Source organism: Heterodontus francisci, chromosome 1 (genome assembly GCF_036365525.1).
Source record: "Heterodontus francisci isolate sHetFra1 chromosome 1, sHetFra1.hap1, whole genome shotgun sequence".
Lineage (NCBI taxonomy): Eukaryota > Metazoa > Chordata > Chondrichthyes > Heterodontiformes > Heterodontidae > Heterodontus > Heterodontus francisci.
In genome coordinates this window covers 15837036-15862074 of record NC_090371.1, presented here as the reverse complement: position 1 = coordinate 15862074, position 25039 = coordinate 15837036, and the positions used below count along the sequence as shown (strand labels likewise).

The 25039-nt window shown below is 46.9% G+C and overlaps 1 protein-coding gene across 1 annotated transcript in view; it reads right to left on the bottom strand.

Moving 5' to 3' along the window:
* The window catches only part of sema4f (sema domain, immunoglobulin domain (Ig), transmembrane domain (TM) and short cytoplasmic domain, (semaphorin) 4F), a 314213-nt gene that overhangs the window by 206739 nt on the left and 82435 nt on the right, over positions 1–25039 (bottom strand). The window contains exons 2-3 of the mRNA XM_068028690.1: positions 22090–22247; positions 18936–18995 (exon numbers count right to left, since the gene is read on the bottom strand). Coding sequence (XP_067884791.1) covers positions 18936–18995; positions 22090–22247 — 218 coding nt within the window. The remainder of the gene's footprint in view (positions 1–18935; positions 18996–22089; positions 22248–25039) is intronic.

Genomic DNA, 25039 nt, shown 5'->3' with positions numbered 1-25039 from the left:
TAGGGGGGATATGCGTGGAAAGTTCTTTACGCAGAGGGTGGTGGGTGCCTGGAACGCGTTGCCAACGGAGGTGGTAGACGCGGGCACGATAGCGTCTTTTAAGATGTATCTAGACAGATACATGAATGGGCAGGAAGTAAAGAGATACAGACCCTTATAAAATAGGCGACAGGTTTAGATAGAGGATCTGGATCGGCGCAGCCTTGGAGGGCCAAAGGGCCTGTGCTGTAATTTTCTTTGTTCTTTGTTAAATGTTACTGGCAGTGTGGATTTATTCTGTAACATGCATAGAGGAAAATATGATCTAGTAAAGTACCCCAGGCATGCATCCAATCATTTCAATGGATGGAAAATCCACAGGTTGTGCACCCGCAATGAACTCCTTGCTCCCCACTGGGAGCACCACATCAGCACCTTTTAAAATTCTTTCATGGGTTGTGAGCCTCATTGGCAAGGCCAGCACTTTTGTTGCCCATCCCCAATTGCCCTCGAGAAGGTTGTGGGCGTTTTTTTTTGTTTCTCCAGAAGAGATGAAACAGTGTTCAGCCCAATCCTGTCGTCATCCAATATTCACAAACAGAGACTTTTCCAGCAGTCAGTGGACAGCCATTGGGAGCAGGAACCCAGGATGATTTATTTTCCCTACCCCAACACAGACCAAACTGTCATGTCTCCACTTTCAACCCAGTCCACATCAGCTAATTCAGTGTTGACTGGAGATCGAACACAGGACTTTCTGGCTTGTACGTCTGTTCTATGCAGAGCCACTGTGAGAACACCTTTGTTGAAGTAACCTTAATAAAAATCAAAGAGCACTTTCGAGTATAAAGTTTCTCTCTATCTATTTTATTATTTTTTAATTATTTTAAAATTTTATTTTACAGATATAGCACTGAAACAGGCCCTTCGGCCCACCGAGTTTGTGCCGACCAACAACCACCCATTGATACTAACCCTACAGTAATCCCATATTCCCTACCTACACTAGGGGCAATTTACAATGGCCAATTTACCTATCACCTGCAAGTCTTTGGCTGTGGGAGGAAACCGGAGCACCTGGCGAAAACCCACACGGTCACAGGGAGAACTTGCAAACTCCGCACAGGCAGTACCCAGAATCGAACCAGGGTCCCTGGAGCTGTGAGGCTGCGGTGCTAACCACTGCGCCAATGTGCCGTCCATCCTGTTGGTTAATTCCTTCCTATTGTTTTAAAAGATTTGAAAATATAGAGGTAGTGATATGTCCGATAACTGACTTATTTATTACAAAACATTAATCTTAAAAGTCCATACTGAACAATACACACTAGTTTTACGTCTGGCAGGCACATGTGTAGGATTTGTTTGCAAATTGTGAAAACAGCTGCTCCAAGCCTGATCACGCTACCTGACCTTGAAGATGAGCAAAAATTTGTCCTTAACCGAGAAAAACCATGTCATTTTCTTGATGGTCTGCTTCTTGATGGATGCAACACTATCTGGGGGAAGAAATTCATTCAGATAGCGCCACTGGACACAGACTTACGTCGATACCCCGGGGGCAGACAGCACTGTAGGCCGCCAGCATTCTCCACTGATATAACTCAAGAGTGCCACACAGGCTACACGAGTAGCGGCCTGTGCGGTGCTGCCTCCTCCATCCCCCACCCCGGGGAGTTGACATAGTCTGCATAGTTTCTCCCCCATGTTTATAATGTTTATGACCTCTAATTTTAAACAGAAAGGGATGAGGAGCCTCATGTCTTTCATACCATATGGTTATTTCTATCATTACTTTTCTGAGCCTTAGCATTGTACAAAATCTTTGATGTATGCTCTGTAGCCACATTGCCTTTTGAGACTGCAAAAAATTTCATCTCTTATACTCTCTCTGCTGTGATAAAAAGCCTGTGTTTTTAAAGCCTAATGTTTTAATCATGACAACCTTTAGCTCAACATTATCCAATTATTTAATAATCTATATATGCCTACCCTCAGGGCCTTTGACCCAGAAATTCATTCTTCTCCACTGTTATCAGCATTATTGAGGGGAAAAGACAGGATTTGCAAGAATACAGTTTAAACCAAACTAGCTGTTCTTTGTTTTGTATTCGGATAATGTAAAACATCTATATTCTTACATATGGAAAGAAATGGGACGTTTAACAAATTATACTTTTCAGAAAATTACAGAATTCTTATGGAATTAATAGACATAGTATTGTGACTGCCACTCTCTCTCTGTTAAGAAAGGTCCTATGGCAGACAGCCAGGACACCTCTGTTATCTCTGCCAAGGTCATGATTCTCACACAGACTCTGAAACAAGACATTCCTAAAGCTGATAAGGTGGAATACCATGAGTAAAGGTTAAACAGAATGTCCTATCAGGCAATGAGCCACAAGATGACTCCATGGGCTCCGGACGGAAAAAGGAGGAATTACCTTGAATATGATTGGCATGGTACACTCACCAGCCACCGGAAGTAAAGTATATAAACAGGTGGTCAGGAGAAAAAGAGGATGGTCTTCTTCGGGTGGAAAAGAGTGATCCAAGATGGATCCATGCTGACTCCGGCCTAACGCTTTGGTTAGCTTAAGATTGAGTGCCCAGAGGACCGAAGAGACCACCAACACCTCATCTGCCTCATCTGTTGGGGAGACTGTCAACACCGTTCTGCCTCACTATGATCTGGGATCAGTAATCCGTTCAACCTGTTATGGGTTGTATGTCTTTTCTGTCTATTTAGGTTATGCATCATCATATTTAAACTGCTACTTCTAAATATACATTATATTTAAACTGTTGCTTCTTAATTGGGTATCTGTGACTCCCGAACCTAAATCTTACAATACCCATCACATTTTTAACATCTTAAACACCTTGATCAGGGTTCATGAGTTCAAATCACACCATACAAGTCCTAGTTTATTGTAAAAACTGACAAGTTCACTAATGCACTTCAGGAAGGGAACATGCCACCCCTACCCAGTCTGGTCTGCATGCGACTCCAGTCACACATTATCTAGTTGAGTCTTAAATGTTTTTGTGAAACTAGGGATAAAGCAATAAAATTGGCCCCGTGTTTCCCATAGCTAAGGTACAAATAGTAAAAAAAATTCCACTGATGTATCAAATTCAGGAAACCAGAATGGAGAAGCAGTTTGGGTAGACATGAGAAATGATAAAGGCAAGAAGTCACTCATCGGAGTGGTCTATAGGCCCCTGTAACTATGACCACATGGTAGAATGGAGTATCAAGGAAGAAATGATGGGAGCTTGTCCGAAAGGTGCGGCAAAAATCATGGGGGATTTTAATCTACATATAGACTGGAAAAATCAGATGGGCAAAGGTAGCCTTGATGAGGAGCTCATAGAAATGCTTTCGGGATAGTTTCTTAGAAAGGGACGTTCTGGAACCAATTAGAGAGCAGGTGAGACTAGACCTGGTATTGTGCAATGAGATAGGATTACTTAATGACCTCATAGTGAAGACACCCCTAGGTAGCAGCGATCATAATATGTTTGAGGGAAGAGAAGAATGGGTCCGAGATGACCCATAAGGGCAAATATGAGACATGAAAGCAGAGCTAGCTAACGTGAACAGGCAAATTAGGTTAAGGAATAGATCAATAGAGATGCAGTGGCAAACATTTAATGGGATATTTCAAAATACACAGAATAGATACACTCTGAGAAAGAAAAATTCCAAGGGGAGGACCCACTATCTGTGTTTAACTAAAACAGTTACAGGTAATATCAAACTTAAAGAAAAAGCATATACTTGCACAAAAATGGGTGGCAGGTCAGAAGATTGGACAGAATATCAAAAAGAGCAAAGAATGATTAAAAGACTGATAAGTAGGGTAAAATTGAGTACAAGAGAAAGCTTACGAGAAATATAAAAACAGATTGTAAGAGTTTCTATTGATATTTTAAAAAGAAGAGTTAACAAAGTGAACGTTGGTCCCATAGAAAGTGAGTCTGGGGAATTAATCAGGGAAAACAAAGAGATGAAAGATGAATTGAACAGTATTTTGCATTGGTCTTCACTACAGAGGATACAAGTAACATTCCAGAAATAGCTGCAAATCCAGAATTGGAAAGGAATGGTGGCAGCTCACCACCACCTTCTCAAGGACAATTAGGGATGGGCAATAAATGCTGGCCTGGCCAGCGACGCCCACATCCCATGAATGAATAAAAAAAAAGACGCCACATTTACTACCCTAAAAGGGTTTGTAACTAATGCTGTCCAGGGTTGGGCCATTCTGAAAAGCAGTCTAATATTAAGGGCCGGATTTTTCTGGTGAAGCCGCTGGCCTGCCATCGGGACCGGATACGGGTGTGGCTTAAGTTGGGGTCATGAGCAGCTGGCTGCTCATGACACAGCCACGGCCAGCCAATTAAGTTGAATGAGCTGTGGCGGTTACCCATTTACATGGACGGTGGTGGGAGCAGAGACGCCCGTGTCAGCTAACACCATGGCAGGTGCTGACACTACTTTCAAAGGGCTGCTAGAGCTGCATTCAATATTGCTGTCTGTAGTAATAGGATTTCCAGAGAGTGATGAAAGGCTGCTGAGTGCTAGCGGACAGTAGACCCCGGGTGGGCTCACACTTCAGTGACTTCTCACTCCAGGTGCTCTTACACGCTGCTAGGGAAAGGCGGGAGATTCCCTTCCCGAGGGATAGGAGGAGGTAACCTAGGTGCCTGATCAAGCAAGCCTGGCTGAAAATTGCAGAGGAGGTTGTCAGCCATGGGGTCACCCCCCAAGGACATGGATACTGTACTACAAGTGGCTCAATGACTTCATCCAGGCAGCAAAAGTGAGTACCTCTTAAAACCTTCAGCTCTTGGGTCTTGCATCTGTCAGAGGAGGAGGGTGCGTTGGGTGGAGAGGGAGTGCCCATTCAGACATGGGCAAAGGGTCAGGTGATGCAGACAAACTGCCTGAGGCAGAGTGAAATGGCCCTGAAAAGAGGCCGTTTGCTATTGGAGACCCTCACGCAGTTCCTGAAAAAGGGACGAAATGGAGGAGGCAGCTATGTGCCCCAATCTGTAACCAATGGACAAACACCTGCATATGTTGTTCACACTGGGAGACCAACAGCACTCACCCACTTGTCTGCCGAAGATTGCACACAATTCCAGACAGTGGGCTAAGACGGGGGATGGGCTGCCAATTCTCCATGTCCTGAACCTGATGGAGGAGGTGGCCTTGGAGCTGGCTGGACTGCAGATTGGAACAAGTGCTGCAGATGGGGAGACAGGGGTACATTTCCAAGACAGTGAGTAAGGTCGTCATGGGGCACAAGGTACATCTGCAGCAATGGAGCCATGCTACTCAGGTATCTGGTGCCAACAGGCATCACCAAAGTAGGGGTGTATGCTAGGTAGGAGGGGAGGCTTTTGACCCTTTAATAACTCTGTTCTCTCATGCAGGTCACATAGAACCTACTCGAAGAGCCTCCGAGACTGTGGGAGAGCCTGTCATCTCTGAGGGGGAGGACAGAGCCTCAGAAGGTCCATCTTCACCTTATACCCTTGCACCTTCTACCAGCACAGATACTGAGTGAGTATGCACTCGTGGTTAGATTTGGACACCCAATCTGGTGAGCACATCACACACTTGCTCGAGCAGCTAAGGAAGCTGCAACAGCCCAGCTTCTGACAGTTGGAGGAATGTGGGAGGCCAGGCCCATGGTGATCCCCAAGTATCGCAAGCATCATGAGAAATACTGAGGTCAGGCAACATTTGGCAGAGATGCCAGAGGCTATGCACGTCCAAGCACAGACAATGGAGGGTTCCATCCAGGCCTTGAGTGCTGCACAAGTGGCGTCCTCCATTGAGAGATGGGTAGTGCTTCTGGAGAGCCACATCCAGCAGAACACTCGGTGTCGGCAGGACATTCATGCAGATCTGCATACCCTAGTCTTGACCATGAGCTCAGGTCAGCTGTGGTAAGGCGAGCAAGGGCCAGGGGACTTGGAGTCAACACCAGGTCCTCTACCCTCTCAGGTCAGCAGGGAGACACAAGTTTTCCTTGCAAGGGAGTTGCCCACCATTACGACTCCCATGAGGGTGCTCCTGGTGCAGCCAGCAATTCCTCTGTTACTCTGCCAGTGATGCCAGGGCCTTCATCATCCCTGATGACAGAGGGTTCTACTATTCCTGTGCAGGAGACCCCAATACGCCAGGGCTGACCAGGCCTAAGGAGACCAGAGGACAACCACCAAGGCCATACCTAGCAAGGGTCAGTAAGGTCAGCAGCCTGCATTCACTTCAGTTGACAGCGCAGGGAGTGCACCTCGTAGGAGTAGACACAAAAGAATGAAGAAGAGCACCGAGAAGCATTGGGTGCTCAGAGGTGAGTGCGCATTGCAGATGGAAAGGGTAGGATTTGTTGTCGTCGTCAAAAAAGAATTTTTTTCAAACAAACAAGATCTCCATCCCCTTCTCTATGGCCTTTGACGCTTCGTTTCAACTGTGCATCTGTGAAGCAGCTCGAGGAGAGGAGTTCAGTCTGGAGTCTTGCCAGCTGCGTGCTGCACAACTGATCAATGAGATATTGTTTCCTGAAGGAAAGGCAGCACTAAGAGGGTTGCTTAAAGATAAGTTTTTCCAGGTCAACGGACAACTGGCAGTAAGGATTAAACGAAACACATATGTATTAGGGCATATGAGTCTCCCTTCCATATATCTGATGGCATCTCTCCTGTTGTCCTTTATCTGGTGATGCTTGGACAGCTTCCTCCTCCGCATCCTCATAATCCGAGGAGGCAGCATGCTCCTCTCATTCCTCATTGTTCATCGCCCTCCACTGTGTAGCACCAGTTTGAGAAGTGCACAGCAGACCACCATGATTTCATTTTTATTTCTTCATGGGATGTGGGCGTCGCTGGCTAGGCCAGCATTTATTGCCCATCCCTAATTGCCCCTGAGAAAGTGGTGGTGAGCTGCCTTCTTCAACCATTGCAGTCCATGTGGGGTAGGTACACCCACAGTGTTGTTAGGAAGGGAGTTCCAGGATTTTGACCCAGTGACAGTGAAAATACAGCGATATAGTTCCAAGTCAGGATGGTGTATGGCCTGGAAGGGAACTTGCAGGTGGTGGTGTTCCCATGCACCTGCTGCCCTTGTCCTTCTAGGTGGTAAAGGTTGCAGGTTTGGAAGGTGCTGTTGAAGGAGCCTTGGTGAGTTGCTGCAGTGCATCTTGTAGATGGTACACACTGCTGCCACTGTGCATTGGTAGTGGAGGGAGCGAATGTTTCTGGATGGGGTGCCAATCAAGTGGGCTGCTTTGTGTCGAGTCTCTTGAGTGTAATTGGAGATGCACCCATCCAGTCAGGTGGAGAGTATTTCATCACGCTCCTCACTCATGCCTTGTAGATGGTGAACCGGCTTTGAGGAGTCAGGAGGTGAGTTACTTGCTGCAGGATTCCTAGCCTCTGACCTGCTCTTGTAGCTAAGGTATTTATATGTCTACTCCAGTTCAGTTTCTGGTCAATGGTAACCTCCAGGATGTTGATAGTGGGGGATTCAGCGATCGTAATGCCAATCAAATGTCATGAGGAGATGGTTAGATTCTCTCTTGTTGGAGATGGTTATTTCCCAGCACTTGTGTGGCGCGAATGTTACATGCCACTTCTCAGCCCAAGCCTGGATATTGTCCAGGTCTTGCTGCATTTCTACACGGATTGCTTCAGTATCTGAGGAGCCGCGAGTGGTGCTGAACATTGTGCAATCATTAGCAAACATGCCCCCTTCCGACCTAATGATTGAAGGAAGGCTATTGATGAAGCACCTGCAGATGGTTGGGCCGAGGACACTACCCTGAGGAACTCCTGCAGTGATGTCCTGGAGCTCAGATCATTGACCTTCAACAACCACAACCATCTTCCTTTGTGCTATGTATGACTCCAACCAGCGGAGGGTTTTCCCCCTGATTCCCATTGACCTCAGTTTTGCTAGGGCTCCTTGATGCCATACTCAGTCAAATGCTGCTTTGATGTCAAGGGCAGTCACTCTCACCTCACCACCTGAGTTCAGCTCTTCTGTCCATGTTTGAACCAAGACTGTAATGAGGTCAGGAGCTGCATGGCCCTGGCGGAACCCAAACTGAGCATCACTGAGCAGGTAATTGCTAAGCAAGTGCCACTTGATGGCACTGTTGAAGACACCTTCCATCACTTTACTGATGATTGAGACTAGGCTGATGGGGCAGTAATTGGCCAGGTTGGACTTGCCCTGCTTCATACGTACAGGACATACCTGGGCAAATTTCCACAATGCAGGGTAGATGCCAATGTTGTAGCTGTACGAGAACAGCTTGGCTAGGGCTGCGGCTAGTTCTGGAGCACAGGTCTTCAGTACTATTGCCAGAATATTGTCAGGGCCCATAGCCTTTGCAGTATCCAGTGCCTTCAGTCGTTTCTTGATGTCACGCGGAGTGAATCGAATTGGCTGAAGTCTGGCATCTATGATGCTGGGAACTTCAGGAGGAGGCTGAGATGGATCATCAACTCGACACTTCTGGCTGAAGATTGTTGCAAATGCTTCAGCCTTATCTTTTGCACTGATGTGCTGGGCTCCCACATCATTGAGGATGGGGATATTTGTGGAGCCACCTCCTCCAGTTAGTTGTTTAATTGTCCACCACCATTCACGGCTGGATGTGGCAGGACTGCAGAGCTTAGATCTGATCTGTTGGTTATGGGATCGCTTAGCTCTGTCTATCGCATGCTGCTGATGAAGCTTGGCATGCAGATAGTCCTGTGTTGTAGCTTCACCAGGTTGACACCTCATTGAGGTATTCCTGGTGCTGCTCCTGGCATGCCCTCCTGCACTCTTCATTGAACCAGGGTTGGTCTCCTGGCTTGATGGTAAAGATAGAGTGGGGGATATGCCAGGCCATGAGGTTACAGATCGTGGTTGAATACAGTTCCGCTGCTGCTGATGGCCCACAGCGCCTCATGGATGCCCAGTTTTGCATTGCTAGATCTGTTCGAAATCTATCTCATTTAGCACGGTGATAGTGCCACACAACACGAAGGAGGGTATCCTCAATGCGAAAGCGGGACACAGTCTCCACAACGATGTGCGGTGGTCACTCCTACCAATACCGGTATGGACAGATGCATCTGCGGCAGGCAGTTTGGTGAGGACGAGGTCAAGTATGTTTTTCCCTCTTGCTGGTTCCCTCACCATCTGCCGCATACACAGTCAAGCAGATATGCCCGTTAGGACTCGGCCAGCTCGGTCAGTAGTGGTGCTCCCGAGCCACTCTCGGTGATGGACATTGAAGTCCCCCACCCAGAGTACATTCTGTATACTTGCCACCCTCAGTGCTTCCTCCAAGTGGTGTTCAACATGGAGGAGTACTGATTCATCAACAGTGGGAGGTGGTAATCAGCAGGAGGTTTCGTTGTCCATGTTTGACCTGATGCCATGAGACTTCATGGGGTCCAGAGTCAATGTTGAGGACTCCCAGGGCAACTCCCTCCCTACTGTGCTGCCACCTCTGCTGGGTCTGTCCTGCCGGTGCGACAGGACATACCCGGGGATGGTGATGGCAGTGTCTGAGACATTGTCAGGTATGATTCCGTGAGTATGACTATGTCAGGCTGTTGTTTGACTAGTCTGTGGGACAGCTCTCCCAACTTTGGCACAAGCTCCCAGATGTTAGTAAGGACGACTCTGTAGGGTTGACAGGGCTGGGTTTGCCATTGTCGTTTCCGGTGCCTAGGTCAATGCCGAATGGTCCGTCCGGTTTCATTCCTCTTGATTGACTTCGTAGCGGTTAGATACAACTGAGTGCCTTGCTCGGCCATTTCAGAGGGCATGCAAGAGTCAACCATATTGCTGTGGGTCTGGAGTCACATGTAGGCCAGAGCAGGTAAGGACAGCAGATTTTCTTCCCTAAAGGACATTAGTGAACCAGATGGGTTTTTACAACAATCGACAATGGTTTCACGGCCATTAGACGAGCTTTTTAATTCCAGATTTATTAAATTCAAATTCTACCTTCTGCTCTGGTGGGATTTGAACCCATGTCCCCAGAGCAATACCCTGGGTCTCTGGGTTACTCGTCAAGTGACAATGCCACTGCCTCCCCGGGCAGTGGAGCCACCTCCTCCAGTTAGGTGTTTAATTGTCCAGCACCATTCACGACTGGATGTGGCAGGGCTGCAGAGCTTCAATCTGATCTTTTGCTTATTGGATCGCTTAGCTCTATCTATCGCATGCTGTTTATGCTGTTTGGCATGCAAGTAGTCCTTCACCAGGTTGACACCTCATTTTGAGGTATGTTTGGTGCTGCTCCTGGCATGCCCCCCTGCTCTCTTCATTGATCCAGGGCTGGTCTCCCGGCTTGATGGTAATGGTAGAGTGGGGGATATGCCTGGCCACGAGGTTACAAATTGTGGTTGAGTACAATTCTGCTGCTGCTGGTGGCCCACAGCACCTCATGGATGCCCAGTTTTGCATTGCTAGATCTGTTCAAAATCCATCTCATTTAGCATGGTGGTCGTGCAACACAACATGATGGAGGGTATCCTCAATGTTGAGATGGGACTTTGTCTCCACAAGAACTGTGCGATATGCGAGAGCTTCGCCAAAGGGCTCCACCAGACCAATCTAGGCACCTGAATCTCATCTTCAGCAGACAAATTTATTTATTTAGAGATACAGCACTGAAACAGGCCCTTCAGCCCACTGAGTCTATGCCGACCAACACCACCCATTTATACTCCTTCTTTGGCCTCCTTATCTCGAGAGACAATGGATAAGCGCCTGGAGGTGGTCAGTGGTTTGTGAAGCAGCCCCTGGAGTGTCTATAAAGGCCAATTCTCGAGTGACAGTCTCTTCCACAGGTGCTGCAGAGAAATTTGTTTGTCGGGGCTGTGACACAGTTGGCTCTCCCCTTGCGCCTCTGTCTTTCTTCCTGCCAACTACTAAGTCTCTTCGACTCGCCACACTTTAGCCCCATCTTTATGGCTGCCCGCCAGCTCTGGCGAACGCTGGCAACTGACTCCCACGACTTGTGATCAATGTCACAGGATTTCATGTCGCGTTTGCAGACGTCTTTAAAGCGGAGACATGGATGGCCGGTGGGTCTGATACCAGTGGCGAGCTCGCTGTACAATGTGTCTTTGGGCATCCTGCCATCTTCCATGCGGCTCACATGGCCAAGCCATCTCGAGCGCCGCAGACTCAGTAGTGTGTATAAGCTGGAGATGTTGGCCGCCTCGAGGACTTCTGTGTTGGAGTTATGGTCCTGCCACCTGATGCCAAGTATTCTCCGGAGGCAGCGAAGATGGAATGAATTGAGACGTCGCTCTTGGCTGACATACGTTGTCCAGGCCTCGCTGCCATAGAGCAAGGTACTGAGGACACAGGCCTGATACACTTTTGTGTTCCGTGTCAGTGCACCATTTTCCCACACTCTCTTGGCCAGTCTGGACATAGCAGTGGAAGCCTTTCCCATGCGCTTGTTGATTTCTGCATCTAGAGACAGGTTACTGGTGATAGTTGAGCCTAGGTAGGTGAACTCTTGAACCACTTCCAGAGCGTGGTCGTCAATATTGATGGATGGAGCATTTCTGACGTCCTGCCCCATGATGTTCATTTTCTTGAGGCTGATGGTTAGGCCAAATTCATTGCAGGCAGCCGCAAACCTGTCGATGAGACTCTGCAGGCACTCTTCCATGTGAGATGTTAAAGCAGCATCGTCAGCAAAGAGGAGTTCCCTGATGAGGACTTTCCGTACTTTGCTCTTAGACGGGCAAGGTTGAACAACCTGCCCCCTGATCTTGTGTGGAGGAAAATTCCTTCTTCAGAGGACTTGAACGCATGTGAAAGCAGCAGGGAGAAGAAAATGCCAAAAAGTGTGGGTGCGAGAACACAGCCCTGTTTCACGCCACTCAAGATAGGAAAGGGCTCTGATGAGGAGCCACCATGTTGAATTGTGCCTTTCATATTGTCATGGAATGAGGTGATGATACTTAGTCGACATGGTGGGCATCCAATCTTTTCTAGTAGTCTGAGGAGACCACGTCTGCTGACGAGGTCAAAGGCTTTGGTGAGATCAATGAAAGCAATGTAGAGGGGCATCTGTTGTTCACGGCATTTCTCCTGTATCTGATGAAGGGAGAACAACATGTCAACGGTCGATCTCTCTGCACGAAAGCCACACTGTGCCTCAGGGTAGACGCGCTCGGCCAGCTTCTGGAGCCTGTTCAGAGCGACTCGAGCAAAGACTTTCCCCACTATGCTGAGCAGGGAGATTCCACGGTAGTTGTTGCAGTCACCGCGGTTACCTTTGTTTTTATCGAGGGTGATGATATTGGCATCGCGCATGTCCTGGGGTACTGCTCCCTCGTCCCAGCACAGGCATAGCAGTTCATGTAGTGCTGAGAGTACAGCAGGCTTGGCACTCTTGATTATTTCAGGGGTAATGCTGTCCTTCCCAGGGAGTAAACCCTAACAGATAATCCGGAGCGGAACCCCGTAGGCGGTCATGTGTCACCTTTGGCATGTTTCCGGCAGTTCCTGCAGCCATACTGGTGCCAAACGTCGTGCTCTGCACTCCTTTGGACCCCACCAGAAAGGCCGAGAGGGGGGTTTTGACGACTGGGCAACTTTCAACCTCCATAAATTCGCCCAGGCATGTGCCATGGAGAGGTCATTCCATAGTTGCCTCACAGCGACTGAAACAACACGGAAGGCAGCAGTTACGAGTTATAAGGCCAGATAAATTGGCGTACAAACTGGGCGCCACGGGTTGCCTTTGTCGGTGGGAGAGGTCATTGCACCTCACTGGACAGCTACCGCCCTCCTCAAACCGGGAAGCCCCCGGTCAATAAGGTTCTGTCCCGCCACAGTCTACCTGCTTCAATGGGTGCTTGGAACTCAGGGTCATTGCCCGAAAGGTGGACTGATGCACCGCACCAAACAACACGAAAAAAGGAAAGAAGGACCAGCCCTTCGCTTTGCAAGCTGGAACGTCAGAACTATGTGTCCTGGCCTGTCGGAAGACCTTACACAAATCAACGATTCTCGGAAGACCGCCATCATGAACAACGAGCTCAGTAGACTCAATGTAGACATTGCAGCACTTCAGCAGACTCGCCTCCCCGTGAGTGGATCTCTAGCAGAGCAAGACTACACCTTCTTCTGGCAGGGTAGGGATCCTGAAGAACCAAGACAGCACGGAGTGGGCTTTGCCATCAGAAACTCCTTGCTCAGCATGATAGAGCCTCCCTCAAATGGCTCGGAACGCATACTGTCCATCCGACTGCTCACCCCCTCTGGTCCAGTACACCTACTCAGCATCTATGCTCCAACACTCTGCTCCCCACCTGAAGCTAAAGATCAGTTCTACGAGGAACTCCATAACATCATTAGCAGCATCCCCAACACGGAACACCTATTCCTGCTGGGGGACTTTAATGCCAGGGTTGGGGCCGACCATGACTCATGGCCCTCCTGCCTTGGGCGCTATGGCGTTGAAAGGATGAATGAGAACGGCCAGAGACTGCTTGAGTTGTGTACCTATCATAACCTCTGCATCACCAACTCGTTCTTTCACACTAAACCCTGTCATCAGGTTTCATGGAGGCACCCAAGATCATGTCGTTGGCACCAGCTAGACCTCATTGTCACAAGGCGAGCCGCCTTAAACAGTGTTCAAATCACACGCAGCTTCCACAGTGCGGACTGCGACACCGACCACTCCCTGGTGTGCACCATGGTTAGACTCAGACCAAAGAAGTTGCATCATTCCAAGCAGAAGGGCCACCCGCGCATCAACACGAGCAGAATTTCTCACCCACAGCCGTTACAAAAATTTCTAAATTCACTTGTAACAGCCCTTCAAAACACTCCCACAGGGTATGCTGAGACCAAGTGGGCCCACATCAGAGACACCATCTATGAGTCAGCTTTGACCACCTTCGGCAAAAGTGCGAAGAGAAATGCAGACTGGTTTCAATCTCATAATGAAGAGCTGGAACCTGTCATAGCCGCTAAGCGCATTGCACTGTTGAACTACAAGAAAGCCCCCAGCGATTTAACATCCGCAGCACCCATTTATACTAACCCTACAGTAATCCCATATTCCCTACCACCTACCTACACTAGGGACAATTTATAATGGCCAATTTACCCATCAACCTGCAAGTCCTTGGCTGTGGGAGGAAACCGGAGCACCCGGCGAAAACCCATGCAGTCACAGGGAGAACTTGCAAACTCCGCACAGGCAGTACCTGTGGTCTGCTCGATATTCGCCAGTGTTGTCCCGTGGTACGTGTTGTACCTTTCCTCTGCATCTGTATGAGGGCTCCTCACGGCACCAGTAACTAAGTCCTTAGTGGGTCGCCCTTCTCTCCAATCATCTAGCCCTGACGAAGTGCAGATGGTCAGGACAGATCTGTTGGTCGAAGACCAGTTGCACATTTTTCTTTTATTCGTTCCTGGGATGTGGGCGTTGTTGGCTCGGCCAACATTTATTGCCCATCCCTAATTGCCCTCGAGAAGGTGTTGGTGGTTTCCTTCTTGAACCGCTGCAGTCCATGTGCGGTAGGTACACCCACAGTGCTGTTAGGAAGAGAGTTCCAGGCTTTTGACCCAGGGATGACACCCTGCACCTGGAGGAATTCAGCAAAGGCTCTGAACCTGATGGGGTCTCAGCTTGAGAGTTGGGATCCATGTGGACGTAGACATAATCGCCCTCCTGAAAAGGGCATAGGTGGCCTCCTTGATGCACTGATGGACTGCTGACTGTGAGATCCCACACATATCCCCAGTGGTACCTTGGAATGATGCATACGAACATACGAATTTGGAGCAGGAGTAGGCCATTCAACCCCTCGAGCCTACTCTACCATTTGATAAGATCATGGCTGATCTGATTGTGGCTTCAACTTTACTTTCCTGCCTACCCCTTTTAATCTTTGACTCCCTTGTCAATGAAGAATCTATCCCTCTAACTCAGCCTTGAATATATTCATTGACCCAGCTCCACTGCTCTCTGAGGAAGAGAATTCCACAGACTAACAACTCTCAGAGAAAAAATATGTCTCCACATCTTCGTCTTAAATGGGTGACCCCTTACTTTTAAACTGTGTCCTCTAGTTCTATTCTCTCCCATAAGGGGAAATGTCCTTTCAGCATCCACCCTGTCAAGACCCCTCAGGATCTTGTATGTTTCAATAAGACCACCTTTTATTCTTCTGAACCCCAATGAGTACAGACCCAACCTGTCCAACTTTTCCTCATAAGGTGACCCCTTCATCCCAGGAATCAGTCGAGGGAACCTTCTCTGAACTGCTTCGAATACAATTATACCCTTTCTTAAATAAGGAGAGTAAAACTATACACAGGACTGGTAAAGATGGCATATGGAACGCTTTCCTTTATTAGCCGAGGTATAGAATACAAAAGCAGGGATGTAATGCGGGAACTGTATAAAACACTTGTCAGGCCACAGCTGGAGTATTGTGAACAGTTCTGGTCACCACATTACAGGAAGGACATAACTGTTCGGCAGAGTACAGAGGAGATTTACAAGAATGTTGCCAGGGCTTGAAAATTGCAGCTATGAGGAAAGACTGGATCAGCTAAGGTTGTTTTCCTTGGAACAGAGGAGGCTGAGGGTTGACTTAATTGAGGTGTACAAATTATGAGGGACCTAGATAGAGTAGACAGGAAGGACCTGCTTCCCCTAGCGGAGAGGTCAATTACCAGGGGGCAGAGATTTAAGGTAGAAGGATTAGAGGGGATATGAAGAAAGATTTTTTCACCCAAAGAGAAGGTGGTGGGTGTCTGGAATTCACTGCCCAGATCGGTGGTGGAGGCAGAAACCCTCAACTCATTTAAAAGGTACCTGGATCTGCACCTGAAATGCTGTAAACTATGGACTAGGTGCTGGAAGGTGGGATTAGATTGGGCGGCTAGTTTTTTCAGCTGGCGCAGATACGATGGACTGAATGGCCTCTTTCTGTGCCGTAACCTTTTTATGGTTCTATGGTACTCCAGATGTCGTCTTACCAACACCCTGTTTCACTGTCGCAAAACCTCCCTACTTTTATACTCCATTCCCCTTGCAATAAATGACATTCCATTTGCCTTCCTAATCATTTGCTGTAACTGCATATTAACTTTTTATGATTCAGGACACCCAGATCCCTCTGCACTGCAGAGTTCCGTAATCTCGCTCCATTGAAATAATCCGCTTTTTTATTCTTCCTGCCAAAGTGGACAAGTTCACATTTTCCCACATTATACTCCATCTGCCAATTTTTTGCCCACTCATTTAACCTATCTGTATCCTTTTGTAGACTCTTTACGCCCTCTTGACAACTTACTCTCCTACCTATCTTTGTGTCATCAGTCAATTTAGCAACCATACATTCGGTCCCTTCATCTAAGTCATTTATACAGATTGTAAATAGTTGAGGCCCCAGCACTGATCCCTGTGGCACTCCGCTAGTTACACCTTGCCAAACCAAAATGTCCCATTTATCCCGACTCTCTGTTTCCTGTTAGCTAACTAATCCTCTATCCGTGCTAATATGTTACCCCCCTATACCATGAGCTCTTAGTTTGTGTAGTACCCTTCGATCTGGCACCTTATCAAATGCCTTTTGGAAATCCAAGTACACCACATCTACAGGTTCCCCTTTATCCACCTTTTTTGTTACTCCCTCAAAGAACTCTAATAAATGAGTCAAATACCATTTCCCTTTCACAAAAATAACTTGACTCTGCCTGATCGCATTATGAGTTTATAAGTGCCCTGCTATAACCTCCTTAATAACAGATTCTAGTATTTTCCCTATGACAGATGTTTAGCTAACTGGCCTGTCGTTTCCTGCTCTCTGCCTCCCTCCTTTCTTGAATAGAGGAGTTACATTCGCTATTTTCCAACTGATGGGACCTTTCCAGAATCTAGGGAATTATGGAAAATTGCAACCAATGCATCTACTATCTCAGGAGCTACTTCTTTTAAGACCCTAGGATGCGGCCCATCAGGTCCTGGGGGCTTGTCAGCCTTTAGTTCTAATAGTTTTCTCAGTACGCATTCCCTGCTGATTGTAATTGTTTCATGTTCCTCCGTCTTACCTTTTCATTTACAAGTATTTCAGTGATGTTATTTGTGTCTTCTACAGTGAAGACAGACATAAAATATCTGTTCAATGCTTCTGCCATTTATTTATTTCCCATTATTAATTCCCCAGACTCACACTCCAGAGGACCAATGCTCACTTTAGTTACTCGTTGCCTTTTTAAATATTTGTAGAACTATTACTACCCATTTTTATATTTCTAGCTACCTTTCTTTCACACCCTAATTTCTCCCTCCTCATTATTTTTTTCGTCATTCTTTGCTGGGTTTTAAATTCTGTCCAAGCTTCTGACCTACCGCTAATCTGCGCAAAATTATACACTTTTTCTTTCAATTTGATCCAGAGGCAGAGAGGTTCAGTGCCACAGTGACCTTCAGAGCCAATGGTATTGGATTTCCAAGTTCCCTGGGGCACAGCTCGTCCTACATCAAAGCGCATAGGTCAGTGACGGCCACCCAGTGAAGCAGAGTCTTTGATGGCAATGCCTCTTGGATTTCTGCAGATAGTTGAGCCTTGACCAGTAGACCCTCTCTGGAGGGTACCTTCTGCGAGGGGGTACTATCTGTCTTTCCTCTTTGTCGTCTTCACCACGGTCTGAAAGCCGCTGCTGACTCTCCTGTGGCCTCACAACCCGTTGCAGTGCCACTGCAGGTGCCTAGATCTCCCTTCCATTCTGTTGCACCTCCTCTTCAACGGGGTCCCCGAAGCCTGGATGAATGAGGCCCATGATAGGTGACCTCTCCCTAAGTACAAGGCCATCACTGCCAGCAGACCCCCTCTTTCTCCCCATTTGTCACCTCTTGCCTGTTGCCCCCTTGGAATGGCATCCCTGCAGTTCAGAATCACAGAATACAGTGCAGAAGAGGCCCTTCGGCCCATCGAGGCTGCACCGATGCATTAAAACACCTGACCTGTCTACCTAATCCCATTTGCCAGCACTTGGCCCATAGCCTTGAACGTTATGACGTGCCAAGTGCTCATCCAGGTACTTTTTAAAGGATGTGAGGCAACCTGCCTCTACCACCCTCCCAGGCAGGGCATTCCAGACCAAAGTTCTGGGACCTTTGCCCCTACTCCTCAGACGATGCCCAATGCTCTCCTGTCTCCACTTTGGCTTTGCCTGGCAGTCGATGTTGCCTCGCCTGATGGCTAGCCATGAACTCCCGCCTCCATGTCGCCTCCCTTAACCAGGCGAGGCTCTGAAGCCCCATAATTCCTGTGCTCTGTTAATAAAATTTAAAACCAAGAATAAAATTGCTCTCAATAGGCCTCTAAAGTACCTTAACTGCCTGCCTACTGCATCGAATTCCGATTTCCGCCCTCCATGCACAAAATTGGGATGGGATGTCACAATGTCTGACTTCCTGTCCAACATCTTCTGTCCTGATTTTATGCCCCCACCCCACCCACCCGCACCCCCGTTCCTGAGATCAGCACGAAATTCAGCCCTAAGAGTCAAGCTCACACATTGTGGAACTGTGGTTGTTTGCTAGCCAGACCAGCTACATCCTGTAGTGAACCAGTAGGGTTTTTAGAAGAAACTGACAGCTTTTGTGTTTTTTTTTAAAATTAAATTACTAGATTTATTGTGCTCAATTTCATAACTTTCCACGATGAGATCCGAACTTAAAATCTCTGACTGTTTACCATTACACTACCAGCCCTCATACCTCCAACTCAACCGGAAGCGGTCACATGGATTGCTTGATCAGTTTCCGTAAATCCTCTGGCATTCAACAGGTATCAGAACACCCGCTAAGGAGTGACTTACACTACACATTTTGCAGATGTTAAGAACAGAAGAATAGAAAGCTTTGAAGACAAACCTCCACCTTGCCTTTACGGATACAAGCTTGATGTTCCTTTTCTGTTACATTCCACTCTATCTGTAAGACAAATGCATTCACATCATACTATTAATACAAATGCACTATAATACAGAAAATGCAAGAACCAAAGCAGCTGGAGGTCTTTGTTTTCCTCTCCTGAAGATTCTGACGCCTTACTGAAGTGGATACTAGTGCCTAAGCTTTGCCCAAATGTCCATTCTTAACATGTGAGAAAAAGGAGCATCATAGCTGAGCTTGATTGTCTTCAGCTCACATTTAAATACAGTATGAATTGCAGGATAGGAAGTCAGAACACTGCTTGATTTTTGCACCCACTCGACTAGCTATGTGATGATTTCTCCGAGAAAGGTGACGTTGCTGGCTGCCTTAAAATAAGAATTTATTGCCCTGAACTTCAGTGGTCCAGGCTCTGATCCCAGCCTAGAATCCTAGGTGCATATGTCAGGGAGATATGTCTCACCAAACATTACTCCCCAAACATTACAAGTCCTACAAGACTGTAACGTCAGAACTAATTGATTAGGGACGCCCTGGCTCCACCTCCATGAGGCCATTCCCGAGACTAGGGCCTCGATATATCCCACTCCTAGCAAAGACTGCAAGCTCTTCCAGCGGACTCCCTCCAGAGTTGTTGAAATTTAGTTCAATTTCAATCCAACTGAGGACTTTGAAGTTCCAAGTGAAATCTGCTTATGATGTAGCATGTTCAAAGCTAAAACAACATTGCCATAGCTCAGGAACTGCTCCCCAACTAGAATTAAGCTTCTTTATTAATTCAGAAATAACAACATGCTTTTCTCTATGACAGATCCCCTCAATAAATCACTACGTCTGTATATGGAGGATATCAGCCAGAGATGTGCTTTTATACAAAATTTTCAAGAACATTTTTCTGGTGAATTTTGTGTCAAGTTGAAAACGGTCAGTGCTGAGAAGTGGAAAATGTTCTTGCCGCCTACTAAAAAACATCAAGCTTCTTCAATAAAAACAGAAAGTGCTGGAAATACACAGCAGCTCAGGGAGCATACATGGAGAGAAGCAAAATTAACAGCCGGAATTTTACCCTTGGCAGACGGGAGCCATCCACCGACTGAAGTCGACGGCGAACCCGCCTCCACCTGGCCTGGGGATCCGATTCGCATTTTGCAGTCCCCAAGCCTTTAATTGGTCTTAGGTGGGATGTCCAACTCATTGAGGCAATCAGAGAGCCAGCAGCTCTCTGTCCCAGCAGGCAGCGGTGGCCACTGATGGGACTGCAGCCCAGCCATTGCAAAGATGATGCTGGGGAGCACTGAAACGTTGGTATGTTTTTGGTATGTTTTTGGTGCCTCGCCGGGGGTGATCGGTCGGGCCCCGGCAAGGCAAGGGTGGTCGACTGAGGGGATGGGGGGCGTGTTGGGTGCTGGGGGTGGTTGGAGCAGCGGGGACGGCCCTCCGTCGGGCACAGGGTGCCTGGTCATGAAGACCCACCGCCTCCAAGCCATCAGTGAGCAGCCTGCTTTTGCCTGCAATGCCCGACCGACCACGGGTAAAATCCCCATGACAGCAGCCGGAGGCCCTTAAGTGGCAATTTAAATTGGCCTGGGGCAGGGAGCCCATTTTTCGCTGCCGCCACCCTGCATAAGGTGGCGGAGGAAGCGGGAGCGGGTCGGGAAGGGCCTGCCACATTCCCGCTCTTTGGGAGACGTAAAATTCCGGCCAACATTTCAGTTCTGTGACCATCATTCATCATTTTCCACTTCTCAGCACTTGACACAAAATTCACCAGAAAAATGTTCTTGAAAATTTTGTATTATAGTTCTGATGAAAGGTCACAGACCTGAAACATTAACTCTGCTTCTCTCTCCACAGATGCTGCATGACCTGCTTTGTATTTCCAGCATTTTCTGTTTTTATTTCAGATTTCCAGCATCTGCAGTATTTTGTTTTTATTATCTAGCCTCTTCAGATCAGGTAAATCTTGCCCCTGACCTTAGAAGAGCGATTCTTGCTGTGTCTGGATAAACCTTTCCACTTTCCTACACCAGATAGTCTCTGACTAAGACTGTCCATTTTGTAACAACTGGAAGCAGTTTTGTGCTGTTTTCACTGTTCTCCAAAAATGATGGGAGAATTCTGTCATTAAATATTTTTAAATAGTATAGCTGCAAAGGCTGTTTCTGTCCTTTGGAGATGTTATGGTCCAGAAGTATCATTAATGCATTCAAAAAAAAATTAAAGACAAAAGTACAAACACTATTCTACTATTATTTCAAATTGATCCTCCAGTTGTCCATAGGAAAAGTCTACTAAGATTTTGCACTCTTATTCAGTGAAATTCAATTGCCACAATAGCTCTCACTCTAAACGCATAATCTTTAGTAGAAAACTCCTGGGAAATTTATTGTTCATTACTTCATTCGGCCCTCACTATAGCATATTGCTAACCACATCCTCCGAGACATGTCTGCCCCTTCCCTCGTCTAACATACGGAAGTCAATCACTAATCTCCAAACTGAATTCCACATAAGTGCTAGAGTGTAGACTTCCTCCATGGAGGTATGTGCCCCACACAATGAGTATGCAACCCACAGGGTGACTGTGCACCTCCACAGGGTGAGTGTGCACTCCACAGCAAGCAAACTGAAACATATTATTTCCAGCTTCCTGCAAATGGGAGAAACTAACAGACTAGACTTGCTCTCACAAGCCTCTCACTATAAAATACAAATCAGACTATTAGACTCAGTAATAGTGCCAGATCCTAGGCAGGGAGAACTAGGCTGCAAGGACAATGATGTTTGAAAGGTGTTTTCTAATCCTTGACATTTCTTACACTTTTTTTATACTGCTATCAAGTCTCATTCAGTCTAGATCAAGTATTTTGGCACATCCTACTTCACTTAAATTGATCTATAATCCACCTCACCCGTTTTGATCATAAGTTTCAGCCTCCCCCCGCCCTGCCACCACAATCCTGCTAGATTCTAAAGCAAATGCAGAGCGAACACCACACCACAGATTACATTCAGTAAAAATCTTGAACAAATTCCACTCTTTTATAAATGCAGTCAACAATTTATAGCCATGACCATTCAGGAACTTTTGAATCACACAGACAGATTATGAATTTATATTTGAAGAAATTACCACAAATGGATCCTGCTCCACAGAAGTCAAGTTGAGAACAAAGATGGCATTACTTGCTCCCACGTAGAGGTGGTTACGTGGCCTATCTACCAAAAAGGTGGTAAACGTGATATGACCACCCTGGGAGAAGTTCTTCACTGACGTCAGCTGCTGAAGCTCTGAAATTGGGAAAACAAGAGTAATACATCATGAAACTGGAAGAAAATGACAACAACAAAAAAATCTGCTGGAGCTTTAAGGTTAGATACAAGACACGTCTATGAAACAAATAAAGCCTTAAAAAAATGAAATTCAATCTGAATGCCTGTAGTATTATCAATGTAGGAGGAACTTTCTTGGAGCACTATGTCTAACTTTAGGACTTCATTGTGCATTACTCTTGTGCTCAGCACACCCACCGACATCCAAAGCACTTTCAAAGGGATTACTGACTCTTCTGATATAAAGCAAGGATACTAACTCATGAGTACAGGACCACAAGTTAATAGAGCAAAATACTTTTCTCCCATCCAGTTCAACTAATCACCCTGGACTTTTATACAAACTAATCATCTTGGCCCTTAAATATGCACTGCTCCCAGGATTTGATATTATATAGGATTAACGGTACAGGAACAGGCCAGTTGGCCTAAACAGTCCATGTTGGCGTTTATCCTCCACTCGCGCCTCCGCTCATGTTTTCTCATCTGAATACATGGAAACATAGAAACATAGAATCGTAGAAAATAGGAACAGGAGTAGGCCATTCGGCCCTTCGAGCCTGCCCCGCCATTCAATTCAATCATGGCTGATCATCCAAACTCAGTAACCTGTTCCCGCTTTCTCCCTGTATCCCTCGATTCCTTTAGCCCCAAGAACTATATCTAACTCTTTCTTGAATATATTTAATGATTTGGCCTCAACTGCTTTCCCTGGTAGAGAATTCCACAGGCTCACCACTCTCTGGGTGAAGAAATCTCTCATCTCAGTCCTAAATGGCTTACCCCTTATTCTTAGATTGTGACCCCTCGTCCTGGACTCCCCCACCATCGGGAACATCCTTCTTGCATCTAGTCTGTCCAGTCCTGTTAGAATTTTGTAGGTTTCGGTGAGATCTCCTCTCATTCTTTTAAACTCTAGTGAAACAAGCCTAATCGACCCAATCTCTCTTCATACATCAGTCCTGTCATCCCAGGAATCAGTCTGGTGAACCTTCGCTGCATTCCCTCCATAGCAAGAACATCCTTCCTCAGATAAGGAGACCAAAACTGCACACAATACTCCAGATGTGGTCTCACCAAGGCCTTGTATAAATGCAGCAAAACAACCTTGCTCCTGTACTCGAATCCTCTGGCTATGAAGGCCAACATACCATTTCCCTTCTTAACTGCCTGCTGCACCTGCATGCTTACTTTCAGCGATTGGTGCACAAGGACACCCAGTTCTCACTGCACCTCCCCCCTTTCCCAATCTATCGCTGTTCAGATAATAAATTGCCTTTCTGTTTTTGCCACCAAAGTGGGTAACCTCACATTTGTCCACAGTATACTGCATCTGCCATTTATTTGCCCACTCACCCAACCTGTCCAAATCACACTGGAGCTTCTCTGCATCCTCCTCACAGCTCACACTCCCAACCAGCTTTGTGTCATCTGCAAACTTGGATATATTACATTTAACTTCCTTATCATCGCAACCCTCTATTTCCTTCTCCCTCATATGCTTGTCTAGCTTCTCCTTAAATGCATCTATACAACTTGCTTCAAGCACTCTCTATGGTAGCAAATTCCACATTCTCAGCACTCTTTGGGTAAACAAGTTTCTTCTGAATTCCCTATTGGATTTCTTGGTGACTATCTTATATTGACGGCCTCTAGTTACGCTCTTCCCCACAAGAGGAAAAAATTTCTCCGTTTCCATAGAACCAAAGGCCTGCTACCCGACCTGAACCTGACGACATGTGTCGGGTTCGGGTCGGATCAGGTTGCACTTCCGGGTTCAGCATTCGCCCTTGTGTCAGGCCGGGTCAGACACGTTCTATCATAGGTAAGTGGCTCCAATGTTAATTTAATTTTTGGACTTGAAAGGTGGTGTTGTTACAGTTATTTTAAGCATATGCAGATCAGGAAGGAAGTGAAAAACGGAAGGTAAGTTAACTCATGGTCAGGTTGGGTTGGGTCAGGCGCGGGAAAAAAATGGAAGAACTCGGGCCGGATCGGGCTCAGGTTGGATGTGGTTCTGTCGGGCTCGGGTCAGGTTTTTTTTTTTTTGCAACCCAGGCAGGCCTTTACATAGAACCATAGAAAAGTTACAACACAGAAAGAGGCCACTAGCCCATCGTGTCTGCACCGGCTGAAAAAACTAGCTGCCCAATCTAATCCCACCTTCCAGCATCTGGTCCATCGCCTTGCAGCTTACAACATTCAGGTGCAGGTCCAGGTAGCTTTTAAATGAGTTGAGGGCTTCTGCTTCCACCATCGATCCAGGCAGTGAATTCCAGACACTAACAAAATAATGTTTTCCTCATGTCCCCTCTAATTCTTCTACCAATCACCTTAAATCTGCGCCCCTGGTAATTGACCTCTCTGCTCTATCAAAACCTTTCATAATTTTAAAAGACCTCTATTAGTTCCCCACTCAGCCTTCATTTTTCAAGAGAAAAATGAAGAGATCCAGCCTGTCAATCCTTTTCGGATATGTATATCCATGCATTTCTGGTATCATCCATGTAAATCTTCTCTGCAGCTGCTCAGAGGACAACGTGCAGTAATGCTGGGACTCACAGAAACATAGAAAATAGGAACAGGAGTAGGTCATTCAGCCCTTCAAGCCTGCTCCGCTTTCACTATGATGATGGCTGATCATCCAACTCAGAAACCTGTTCCCGCTTTCGTCCCATATTCTTTGATCCCTTTAAGCCCAAAAGCTAAAGACTCCCGTGTGCATGAAGGATCTGTTAGGGAGGGCCCTT